Genomic DNA, 13,157 nt, shown 5'->3' with positions numbered 1-13,157 from the left:
AGGCCACAACCCAGGCAGCAGGTGATCAGTCAGGATCACATCTGATCTATTGGGAGAATGACCTCCTTTAAGGCGAGCCTAAGGCTGCTGAGCCTGCGTCAGCCCTTGTGCTGGTGGTACCCCAGAGCTTCAGAGCCTTCCTACTGTGGTTGGCTCACAATGTACCATTGGCCGGACATCTGGGGCAGACTAAGAACTTTGAGAGGCTGGTCACCCACTTTTATTGGCCCCAGATGCGCAAGAGCTCAGATGCTCACTGCAGGACATGTGAGACTTGCCAGGCAAGTGGAAAGAGCGGGGGGGAAGATCAAGGGCCCGCTCCAGCCCTTCCCAGTTGCCAGTACTCCATTCGAGCGAGTGGGCATTGACATTGTGGGGCCTCTGGACCCCAAGACAGCCATGGGCAACAGGTTCATCCTGGTCTTGGTGGACCATGCCACCCGGTACCCTGAAGCAATCCCCCTCAGGACAGTGACGGCCCCCGTGGTGGGACGTGCACTGACGGGGATTTTCTCCCGTGTGGGATTCCCCAGAGAGGTGGTGTCCGGTAGGGATACTAACTTCATTTCCAAATAAATGAAGTCTCTGTGGGAGGAGTGTGGAGTAACGTACAAGTTCACGACTCCTTACCACCCCCAAGGTAATGGGCTGTTTGAGAGATTCAACCGGACCCTTAAGGGCATGATTATGGGCCTAGAGGAGCCCATGAGGTATAGGTGGGACGTCCTCTTGCCATGCCTGTTGTTTGCTTACCGTGAGGTGCCACAGAAGTCTCTAGGGTTCAGTCCCTTCGAACTGCTCTATGGTCACCCGGTAAGAGGGCCTCCGAGTTTGGTCAAGGAAGGCTGGGAGCAATCTCCCAGGAAGCCTCCCCAGGATGTGTTTAGCTACATGCTGTCCTTCAGGAACCACACTCGGCATTCAGGAAACTTGCTGAGGCAAATCTGGAAGCCATCCAGGAAGAGATGAAACGCTGGCACGGTCAGAATGCCACTCTGATCGAGTTTCAGCCTGGTCAAAAGGTGTGGGTCATGGCCCCAGTGGAGCCCTGTGCGTTCCAGGATAAGTGGACCGCCCCCTTTGAGGTGGTGGAGCGCAAGAGTCCTGTTACCTACTTGGTGGACTTGCAGTCTCCCAGGAACCCTCTGCGGGTCCTGCATGTCAACCGCCTGAAGCCCCACTTTGAGAGGTCTTAAGTGGGCATGCAACTAGCTACAGATGCTGGAACGGAAGAGGAGAGTGAGCCTCTTCCCGACCTCCTGTGGGCAGAGGAAAAGGATGGTTCAGTGGAGGGCGTGGTCCTCTCCACCACAATGACCCCTGAACAGCAGAGTGATTGTCGCCAACTGGTGGGGCAATTCAGTGATCTGTTCTCCTGGTGCCTAGTGTCACCGATTGGTGTGTCCATGACGTGGACACTGGGGATAGTCCTCCCGTGAAGCATAAGGCATACCGAGTGACTGACTGGGTCAGAGGGTACATTAAGGAGGAGGTCTCCAAAATGTTTGCTTTAGGGGTGATTGAGTCCTCTAGCAGCCCTTGGTCCAGCCCAGTAGTCCTGGTACCCAAGGCTGCGGTGCCTGGTGCCACCCCGGAACTTCGGTTCTGCGTGGACTACCGAGGTCTCAATTCAGTCACCAAGACTGACGCGCACCCCATCCCCAGAGCTGATGAGCTCATAGATTGGCTAGGGACTGCACGGTACCTCAGCACGTTTGATTTGACATCCGGGTTCTGGCAGATCGCCTTGACCGATGGGGCAAAGGAGAGGTCTGCGATCTCCACGCCTGACGGACACCACCAGTTCCGTGTGATACCCTTTGGGATGAAGAATGCCCCTGCCACCTTCCAGAGGTTGGTCAACAGAGTGTTGTTTGGGCTGGAAGATTTCAGCGCCGCCTACCTGGATGACATTGCAGTGTTTAGTTCCTCATGGGAGGGCCACCTCTGGGAAGTGTTGATGGCACTGCGAAAGGCAGGCCTCACAATCAAGGCAAGCAAGTGCCAGATTGGGCAGGGTTCTGTGGTATACTTAGGACATCAGGTGGGGAGCGGCCAGGTGGCGCTCCTACAACCCAAGATTGAAACCATCCTGGCTTGGGAGCCTCCAAGGACCCAGACACAGGTGAGAGCCTTTTTAGGACTCACAGGTTATTACAGGAGGTTTCTCCAAGGGTATGGCAACATTGTTGCACCCTTGACTGAGCTGACTTCTAAAAAGCAGCCAAAGATTGTGAACTGGACTGAGACCTGTCAGAAAGCTTTCGATGCCCTGAAGACTGGCATGTGCTTCGCACCAGTACTCCAGGCGCCCAACTTTTTAAAGGAAATTGTTGTTCAGACAGACGCTTCCGAGCATGGTGTGGGGCCTGTTCTGTCACAGATCATTGGAGAGGGCCTAGACCAACCTGTGGCTTTCATTAGTAGAAGGTTGCTCCCCCGGGAACAGAGGTGGAGTTCAATTGAACGCGAGGCATTTGCTGTGGTCTGCGCATTGAAGAAGCTGAGACCATACCTGTTTGGGACTCACTTCCGGGTTCAGACAGACCACAGGCCCCTCAGATGGTTGATGCAGATGAGGGGGTTGAATCCAAAGTTGTTGAGGACGTCCATTTCTCTACAGGGTATGGACTTTACGGTGGAACACCACCCTGGTACAGAACACGCCAACGCTGACGGGTCTGTCCAGATTTTTCCGCCTCAGTGATGAAAACGGCCAGGGGGTGGGTAGTTCGTCCCAAATTTCAGCAGGAGGGGACGCGTGTTAGACCTGGCACCATTGGCGTAGGTCTCCCTTCCATTTTTTGTTGTTTATGTCTTCTTCATGGTTGCTGGCGTTAGATGTTCTGGGCGCTGTGCCACTGCCATTCAGTGACACAGCGCGAATGCTCCTTATTATAAAATAACTGATGAACCGGTGTAGTCCTAGTAGTACCAAGGAACATGCCAGGGAGGTTGAATTTCGTATGCTTCCGCTCCAAATATTAACGTGTATCTGGCAGTAGTGATTGTCTTTATGTTCTGCGTGTGCAATTGCCGCCTTTGGAAAGTAGGTATCTTTTTGTCTAAGCATTTCTGTGTGTTTCGCTGGTATGTGGATTGGTTGTCTGGTTTAGAGGCCAGGGCAGGCCGGGGCCGAACTGGATCGAATGGAGCAATCTGCCGTTGAAGTATGGGGAGGAGTGACCCCTTTGATCTGAGCAGGGCTGTTCCTGGCAAGGTGAATGATGGCTCCACCTCCCACTGGGTGTCTGATGGTGGGCCCCTCTCCCGGGAAGGGAGGATGCAGCCTCGTAAATAAAGTGATCCAAGTTGACACCAAACTGGTTCTGGCCGGGTCTAGTGATTTGTGACTTTCTCAAGAACAAAGACTTTTGGGGTATAAAGATCTGATCTGAAACCCCTTCGTGGTGTGTAACTTCTGGATGCCAAGTCGAACCTCTGGCCGTGTAAACGAGAGGGAGAGGACTTTGAAACTTTCATCCATCCACTGAAGCAACTACCCAAGGGCCTGAATTGAGCTTGCCCCCTGCCGAAGTCTCAGGGACATTAGATTTCATTCTTCAGCAGCCCGGATTTCTATCGAAAGAAATCCTACTCGCAGGTGAAATCCAAGGCCTCTGGATCTACTGCGGGGAACGCCGCATTTGCTTTATCTACGCAAACTATTGCTATCGCCATTGTGGCCCGCTGCAGTTGTGAAGCTGTGCCGCTGAGTGCCCGCATTTGCCATGTCTACGGAAGCTATTGCTATCTCCATTGTGGGCCGCTGCAGTTGAGAAGCTGTGCCGCTGAGTGCCCGCATTTGCCTTGTCTACGGAAACTATTGCTATCGCCATTGTGGGCCGCTGCAGTTGAGAAGCTGTGCCGCTGGGTGTCCGCATTTGCCTTGTCTACGGAAACTATTGCAATCGCCATTGTGGCCCGCTACAGTTGAGAAGCTGTGCCGCTGAGTGCCCGCATTTGCCTTGTCTACGGAAACTACTGCTATCGCCATTGTGGGCCGCTGCAGTTGAGAAGCTGTGCCGCTGAGTTCCCGCATTTGCTTTGTCTACGAAAACTATTGCTATCGCCATTGTGGGCTGCTGCAGTTGAGAAGCTGTGCCGCAGAGTGCCTGCATTTGCCTTGTCTACGGAAACTATTGCTATCGCCATTGTGGGCCGCTGCAGCTGAGAAGCTGTGCCGCTGAGTGCCCGCATTTGCTTTATCTACGGAAACTATTGCTATCGCCATTGTGGGCCGCTGCAGCTGAAGAGCTGTGCGCCTGAGTGCCCGCATAGGCCTTGCTACGAGATCCATTGTTGACGCCATTGTGGGCCCTGCAGCCGAGGAGCTGTGCCGCTGAGTGCCTATCTTGGCACTGCTACGAAAAACCTTGTTGTCGCTATTGTGGGCCGCTGCCGCTGGGTGCCCGTATTTGCCCTACTACGAAAATCGGAACTACCGCCACTGTGGGCCGCTGCAGCTGAGGAGCGGTGTCGCTGCAGGCCCGCATTGGGTTTGCTACAAGAGTCCTTGCTATCATTGTTTTGGGCCGCCGCCATCGAGAAGCTGTGCCGCTGAGTGCCCATCCTTATTTTGCCACAAGAATCATCGCTATCGCGGGCCGCTGCAGCTGAATAGCTGTGCCGCTGAGTGCCTACGCTAGTCCCATATCGGGAGCCTTGTCAACTTCCGCGTGCGCCGCTCGGTGCCGCTTCCACACCCGTTCCAGGATTATCGAGAGTGCTCGCTGCGGAACGCCACCGCCCAAGAACTGTGGCCGCTGTGGGTCCGCCTGCCATCCCGCACCTTTCCTGAGGAGCTGTGCATCGTGCCCCTTTATATCCTAAGTACCTTGTACATTGTGCACCACCGGGTCGCATAGATCCCGGCCCCGAACCAAGTTCGTTCCACCCACACGCACAAGTGCTTTCATCGCTCTTGAGACAAATCTGTAATTACGTGCATTGTGGTTCTTTGAGCATTTCTCAGTTTCGTGTTTAATCTATATAAAGATAACTATTTTTTATAACTGCTTGTGGTGTCTATTTTGTAGCGTCTGTCCTGCGTTATTGTGTATGGTCCTAAATGCTTCACACACTGCCTCTGAGATAGGCCTGTCTGCTCGTGCTACGTTACCACAGGGTTGAGCAGGGGTTATCAAAGGGTGCAGCCCCCTTACTCGGACTTAGGAAGAAGGGTCACTATTCGACATCGGCGCCAGCCACTGTCGACTATAGGCCCCCATTTCTAATAGGTTCAATCCAGCCACCCTAGCAAAAGCAGAACGCCATATTCGGAGACTGCCCAGGAAGGACACAATTAAAGACTTTATAAATAAATAAATAAATAAATAAATAAATAAAGATAGAAGTTACACACGATGCCTCAATCAACCTGTCAGACTGGCCACCAATTACAATGAACGGACACTGAATTTAGTGAAAAGTATGAGAAAACATTGGAGTATACTCGGAGCTGATCAAAGCTTGACACAATTCACTTCACAAACCCCTCAGATCACATACAGAAGAGGCAGAACTCTCAAATCTATTCTCAGCCCTACTTTTCCCTGCGACAACACATCTGGCAATTGGCTCACCCAACACACACAGGGCTTTCATAAATGCGGTTGCTGTGGCGTATGCAGATGGGCTAGGGACACTAAAGCGTTCCATGGACCAGATGGATATGAACATAACATCAAGGGTCGCATAAACTGCACTAAGTATGTTGTGTATATAATCACCTGTAAATGCAACTTACAATACGTAGGAAGCACCATCAGGATGCTGAACGAAAGAATCAGCGAACACGCCAGGGCTCTGAAACAGGGCAATGACAAGTACCCCATGGCAGTTCATGCCATGACCTGCAAGGCCCAAAGCGCATACAAACAACTCTCGTTCTTTGGCATAGAACATCTTCCACCTAGACCACTGCGGGGATGGGGGGGGGGGGGCAATAGAGAATTACATCTACGCCAGACTAAAGCGATTTGGATCATGCGCTTAAAAGCAGTGGACCACGGCCTAAACACTGACCACTAAATGCAATATTTTCTGAGGGATTAAATAGACCGGTTCCCCATGTCAGTTAGAATGTTGTTCCGACCCTTTCAGTCATCACAATCTGCTGGAATAATGGATGGTTATGGCATGTTTTTCTGTAATACCACAATGTGCGAATCCTCTTCCTCGCCCATCCAGGATGTGGCATGGATTACTAACCTTTTTCTCACAACATTTCCCTTGTATGGATTGTCCATTTCTATGATAATACGCATCTTGCACAGATTGTACCTGCAAGAAAAGGCACAATGTATTTTCTACTTAATCCATGATTGACGCTCTGTACCATGAAGATGCTGCCCTTGATTCGTTGCCGATAGATGCACAAACGTTTGGTATCTTTTTTCCATATATGTACAGTCTAGCGACTAAGTTTTGTCCACTTCCCGTGTCACCGACTCCTGTGCCATTATGCAATTTTCTTTGTTACACTGCTGATAGACTCATAGACCTGTACCTCACCTTATCTCAGTGACTCAGGTCTGAAACACTATCGTTTTGGAGTGGATTTCGTTTAAACTTATTCTTCTGTCAGGAGCACATCACTCCTCCACCTTCTTTACCAGCCGGTACGGAAGTAAAACCGGCAGAGAGAGCATAGATTTCGTTTGCATTGCCTTAAGCCCTGATGAAGTCTTGGGTTACTCACCAAGACGAAACACGTGTTGGCTGGGCAACCTTCCAGGAATAACATGACAACGTCTGAGCTGTTCATTGCTTCTTAAAAACTGTATATTTGTACTGTATACGTTCTTGTTGAATTTGAGAGACAGAGTACTCACTCTACTACGTATTTAAGACGTGTGCGCAGGCTTGTTTTAACTTGCATAAGACCCCTGGTCTTTGGGTAGATGGTTCGGAGTTAACCCCTTCCTGCACGCACCGTCTCACTACATATGACACAGTGACTAGCGTTTCACCCTGGGCAGGCGCCACCATCCTACCCATTCACATAAACCCTGTTCCTTGCTATAATGCATATCAATCAGTACCTCCTATATTTGGGTCTAGGTATAGTCTATGGATTCATATGGACTGAGCAATTGAAAGGTTCTCTTAAGATGCAGTTTTTCCTGGAGATAACAACGGGAGATCCGGAAGCACAGCGGAGTAACAGGATCTGTTCAACATTTGCAGGCCAAATATAGGGTTACACCCCAAAATAAGAACTATGTTTTACACCAAATATCCATGCAATAGGTAAAGGGCCGGAATCGGAAAAAAATACAATGTAGTGGCTATGAGGAATACCATATCTTTCAGGGATGAACTATTTGTCAGCATTTTAACCTGCATGATCAGAGGTTAGAAGCTATCATGGGACACTCAGCAGGACTGCCTATTCTAATGTAATCATTATTTTGCTTCATTACCTGTAGTGTACATCACTGAACTACTTGCTGAGGTTGCGCAGATTAGCAATTGTGTATAGAACATGTTTAAGGCATGCTGCTTGGGGTGCATCCACAAGTATGCCACTACCTGGAGTGGACAAAGCACAGGGTTCTATGGGTGTTTGTATACTTCCACTAGTGGGGTGTGAACAATGTGTTTTTAGTTGCTTCTTTGCTACCTTAAAAAATGATAATAACACAAGGTTGATTTTGTAGTTGGCTTTTTTTTCCAGAGGTGTAGTTTGTCTAGTGCTACAAAACAATTGAGGCTAAAGTGTCAGATTTACTACTCGCTTAAGATAACTTAATAAGTAATATGTAGCACGCATAATGCAATGTCTATATGTTTGAAGCAATATCAGCAAAAAGAGCAATTAAACTAAGTCCCTTTCAGGATGGTCAAGACAGGAGGACACTTTGTGGGCTGTAAATTATTCCAGGGATTTAGGTTTTAAAGAAATCCTTTTCAAACTGATCAAGGAACTATCCTCAGTAGTGCCAGATAATTTAAACCAACAAAAACAAGCATCTGGTCTTTCAAAAAACAAGGGTTTCCTATGCAAACTTGAAGGAGAGCTGCATTCCTATTAAAGACAGAGGCAAATATTATTCCATTCAATCATGGTGGAAAGTCTTCACTCAATGGTGGTATACCTCTCCAGTTACTTTATTGATGACATACTGATAACTTTAGTGACGTACTTATTAGCTATGGTCTGTATTAGTGTCTCGTCTATGGAAGCTCTTAAAAGGTCCCTCAAATTGGTCATAATCTATGGGTGTCCTCAACATCATTCAGGTTCAAATGTCACTCTTGTTTAAGGACGGGAAATAAGGATTTTTGTGGGCAGTTTTGGACTCAAGTAAACGTTTCATTTAAAAGAAAAGCGCAATACTTGAATTTGTGGATGTCACAGAATTGAGTCTTTCTTCATGTTACTACAGAACAATGTTAATTCAATATATTCCCTCCTTTACTGTCTGGTTGAATGTTCAAATCTTTTGTGGCATAATTTACTTCATGATACATTTAATAGCATTCTTCCCTCCTCCTTTACGCATGGGGATGCTGTTGCCACCAGATGTGGACAGATTGACAGAGAAATGCTAGTGGCAGCATGGACAGAATACTGCGTTTTCTCGATTCTCCATTTTCTTTAGCATTAGTAATAGAAACTCTGAATTACATTCAATGCTTGAATTAATCTTCCTTAGTAGAAAACCATAACATGCAAATTATTATAGACGTATAACGATGAATTTAAAACTTAAATATGCATCAAGTGAAAATCTATTCAGTCAACCTCTCTCTTACTCTGTAGACAGTTATCTCCTATTCTTTTCTGATGTATATGCTTGCCTTTACGGTGGTACTGAAAATGTGAGCTAAGGACAGATATGTTTATGTTATTTTAGTTGTGACGTTCTCTAGATGTATTAGGAGTACCAACACCTTCTACTGAGTTAAACTGACTAGTATCTATGACCCTACTTCTCCAAAAAGTTATAAAAGCTTGCATGTGGTCTCATCAATAATTTATACAGAAACATAACGTCTATTTTTCTCCCTATTACAGTTTTTCATCTGAACACTTTTATCATACCATCAGCTTTATCTGCGTCTTTCGAGGCAAACCATACATTTATAAAATGGACAAACAAAACAAAAAAAGTACCAATTTCATTCCTAGGTCGGCTGCTTTGAATAGAGGGTCGGTGCAAGAGGGCAGTCTGTACCCACTACGTCTGTCAGGAATAAACTTCTGTTGCATCAACTGTGCATATAAACACTTTGTGAAGGTTACCTGTAAATGCAAAACAAAACATTTATATATGCATTAATCTCTCAAAAACTGTAATACTAGTACAAAAACAGTATTCTGTTTGCACTATGTAGGTGTAGTTCAGTTGTGAAACTGGTGCTTTTGTTCCTATTTATACTTTCTTTAAAGATTATTTCCATATTTGTTTGAACATAAATGTTTACCCAAAGATCTCAAGTTGTTTCTTAACAAAACTTCACTGCAAATGTTTCTTTCACATATATCACTGACAATTCTGTGAACAGCAGAAATAACATTTGAACATCTGCCATATTGGTAGTATAAAAACTTGTCAGGAGGAAATCTCATACTATTGTCGGTTTCCAAATGTAAAACTGTAAAGAAAATCTGAACTGGTTTGCGTTTCAGTCTGTATTGTAGAGGGGATGACGCATTTCATTTTACTAGATAAATGGAGGGCCTTTTTGGAATCTGTGAGAAATTGGGTTGTTGGTTGACGGGGGTTTGAGACCTGGTTAAGCAGCAACCAATATACTTGTTAGGGTAAGGCACATGCAACCCCTAAATTAATCTGTGCTCAACCCTCTGGTAGCTTGGTACAGAGCAGTCAGGCTTAACTTAGAAGAAATATGTAAAGTATTCGTGCACCACTTCAAACAGTGAAAACAATTCACAAAAAGATCCCACCCCAAGTTAGAAAAGTAGAGCAGAATTTAATAAAGGAAACAAGACCAAAACAACAAAAATCCACCTACAAAGCACAAAGAGCCAACTGCGGCTATCTGGTCGCGCAGGACCAGGTCAAAGTCACAAGTTCAGGCTGACCGTGATGGAGCGCAAGTCGGCTACAGTCCCAAGTTAGTCCTGCTGAAGGTTCACCATCTAAAGTTTTCTACCAAGAGTCCTGTTTGCATTGGAGAGGGCAGTGAGGAACAAGGAGAGCACTGCAGAAAGCTGGCGAGGATAAACGAAGAGCAGGCTGGGTGTCGCAGACAGGCGGGCTTTAGCTTTGTGTTGGCGGTCCCCCGTGAGCGGTCAATACTGTAGTGCGAAGAGATGGGTTGACAGCGCTTTGTGCTGATTTTCAGTGCGCATGGCCTGGTCTCGGTGTGAACAGGCCTGTTAGTGACTGTGTATAGCCCAAAAGCTTTATTTAGGCTCGCTGAGCCACAGCAAGGGTCCAGGACCTGACGGGCACCATTTGGGGAGAGGAATTCACTGCAGCTGGATCCAGGAGTGGGTTGGGAAGCCTTTTTTGTCCCCGAGGCTCAGATCAGGAGACCACCAGACAAGCTCTTGGAGTCACTCTGGGGTCCTGTGTTCAAGATGAGGTTGCAGGTCCAGTTCTTCCTCCCAAGGCAAGAGGACAGCAGGCCAACACAGCATGGCAGTAGTTCATTCAGAGCAGCAGTCCAGCTGTGTGACAGTCCTTATAGCAGCACAGCAGTCCTTCTTCCTAACAGAGTATCAACAGGTCCAGAAGTGTACTATAGAGTTGGTGTCTGAGGTTCTCTTTTAATACCATGGAGTCCTAGTTCTTGAAGGTGGGAGAAGCTTCAAGACGGTGGTTTTAAACCTGCATGGAATTCCCAGCCTTCCCTGCTCAGACTCCAAGCTGGATGCAGTAACAATGTGCAGTAGTTAAGCCCTTAGTTTGAAGGCAGAGCACAGGCCATTCAGTTGTAAGTGAGGCTGTCTACAGCTTCGCGCCACATCCTGTCAGCAGATGACCTATTCAGGCACACCTAATCCCTCTATTGTGTGGCTGTCTGGGAGGAATTCATAAAGTCTAACTGTCTGCTACACCCAGTCATGTGACCCAAGACCGGCTACAGGCACAAAAGGGCTAAGTGCAGGAAAATGCCTTCTAAAAGTCTGTACAAAGGGGTTGGGTCTGTTTGATCAGCAAGGTTAGACCACTTTTAAATATGACAACAAAAAACCTTGACTAATAATTATTTAGCCAACACTGTTATTCATTCTTTGCAGATCAATACATTTAATTAGCTGACCTCGTTTTTTGATAAATACAGTAGCTTAAACATTAATTTGCGTGAATTAATTTTGCATTAACAAATCATAGACATTGGATAATATTGCCAAAAGTTGTATGAGTTATTTGGTCCACAAAAACATTAAAAAATAAAATAAATTTTTTTTTACACACGTAAACATTTTACATTACACATACAATACAATATACCAGTCATAAATTTTAAACAGGAGGAGTCTGCAGTTGTAACTCAGTTGTCTAGACTACGGAAATTATAGCATGTGAAGGGGTTATAACAACTAATTCATTTTAACAAAGACCAGTCCCCTAATTTTACTTTTTCTGGGTTGCCTTTGTATAGTTGCTATGTCCAACAACTCCCAAATGAGTAGAGGTCGAAGTGTTTCGAACCTCGTGATTTTGGGGACTCCTCAGGACCAAGACTGGGTTTGACTCTCTTTTTGGTGTATAGTCCCTCTTTGCCCTGTATGGTTGAAAGACAAAAGAAGTTTTCCATACAACTCCTCTAATTGCAGGCGTTCACTGATTAAAGCTGCAGCGTATTCAATATGTGCGATCACTCAAAGTGTACTTTTGCACGTATATGAATTCATTGCATGTCACTACATGCGGTGCTTTTAGTAATAGTGCAGCGTCATTGTTGCCTTGTTTTCTATTGATGGTTTTCACTTGTGACAATGTTGCCGATGTGTCTAGTCAATGCTCGCGGTTTGTTTTTGGTCATTGTTAAAGGGACATCCAGAAATAAAGTGTATTTACGACTCAGGCACAGAATTCCCTTCTTCCTGGAATATTACCATAGGGAGACTGGTCTTGCAGTGTCACCAATACAGCCCCCATTCCATACTGTACTCTTAATGTAGACAGTGCGTTGTTTGCACCACAATGCCTGTACTGACATGGTCTGTTCATGTTTATGGAGCAGCAGGATCCTGAACATAAAGGAAGTTGAACATACCTACCTACTTGAAAGGAGCCACTGTGTTCGATATATTGGCACTCTGCTCACAGTCACTCGGTAAAGAGAATGTATCACATGGCGAGTATCAAGTGACCTGGACATTTCTACTCAGCAGCATGCTTCAATACCCTTTACCTTTTGTAGAAATGGGAAAGAGTGGCCAACCCGCTCTGCCAGTCATGCCCCTCCCCTGTGCTCCCATACCAGTTCAGGCTTCGACGTCCTGGAAACCGTGCCCCACACAGGATGAAAAATGGTTTCAAGATGGCAGGTTTGCATGAATCTAATAGAGAGATGGTGGGTGAGGGGAGTCTACGACTTCAATGAAGATAACAGTGGTTCCAGACTACGATTACGAATAAACAACCTCTCCTTCTCCATCATGGAGGCTTCGTTGCTAGTCATAAACACTGAACATAATAGCCAGCACATCTCCAGGAAAAGTGTCTGTTAACAACGATAAAAACATTTTAAAAAATACTTATAGAATAAATTAACCAAAAATAATTAGCAACGAAGACTGGCCCTCTTGGAGGTCTGCCCTGGAGTCTGAATTGAAAAAATAGTCAATAGTAAAGGTGTAATTAGATCTTCTGTTGGCTGGTTTTCACATGTCTGAAATTGGAACCTTTCTCAGTACGACTGTAAGCGCTGTTTTTTTCTTTGAGGACAAGTCTTGTGTCTCTTGGGAAGGTTTATTGGCTCCCTACATGCAAACTATTAAATACAAAGTATTCAATCTTGCTACGGTTTAGTACGTTTTGATAGTTACAATTACTTTTTTTGATGCCCTGTGATTTTTATCTAGAAAGTAAAACCCTTCTCACATCCAAAGCATGGAGTGATCTCTCAGTAGGAAATAATGGGGTTTGAAAAAAAGTGGAAGAGGAATTCATTGTGATTCTGTGGAAATTGAAAACTACTTTTTACATGAGGGACAGGCAGGTTCT

At 46.2% G+C, this 13,157-nt stretch overlaps 1 protein-coding gene across 6 annotated transcripts in view; it reads right to left on the bottom strand.

The window, feature by feature from the left end:
• ECD (ecdysoneless cell cycle regulator) overlaps positions 1-13,157 on the bottom strand; it is a 444,921-nt gene that overhangs the window by 319,951 nt on the left and 111,813 nt on the right. For all 6 annotated transcript variants that reach the window (XM_085603785.1, XM_085603784.1, XM_085603781.1 and 3 more), the window contains one exon: positions 9,125-9,253. In XM_085603785.1, coding sequence (XP_085459911.1) covers positions 9,125-9,253 — 129 coding nt within the window. The remainder of the gene's footprint in view (positions 1-9,124; positions 9,254-13,157) is intronic.

Source organism: Triturus cristatus, chromosome 1_2 (assembly GCF_964204655.1).
Source record: "Triturus cristatus chromosome 1_2, aTriCri1.1, whole genome shotgun sequence".
In the NCBI taxonomy this organism is placed as follows: Eukaryota; Metazoa; Chordata; class Amphibia; order Caudata; family Salamandridae; genus Triturus; species Triturus cristatus.
This window is presented reverse-complemented; position numbering and strand designations above follow the sequence as displayed.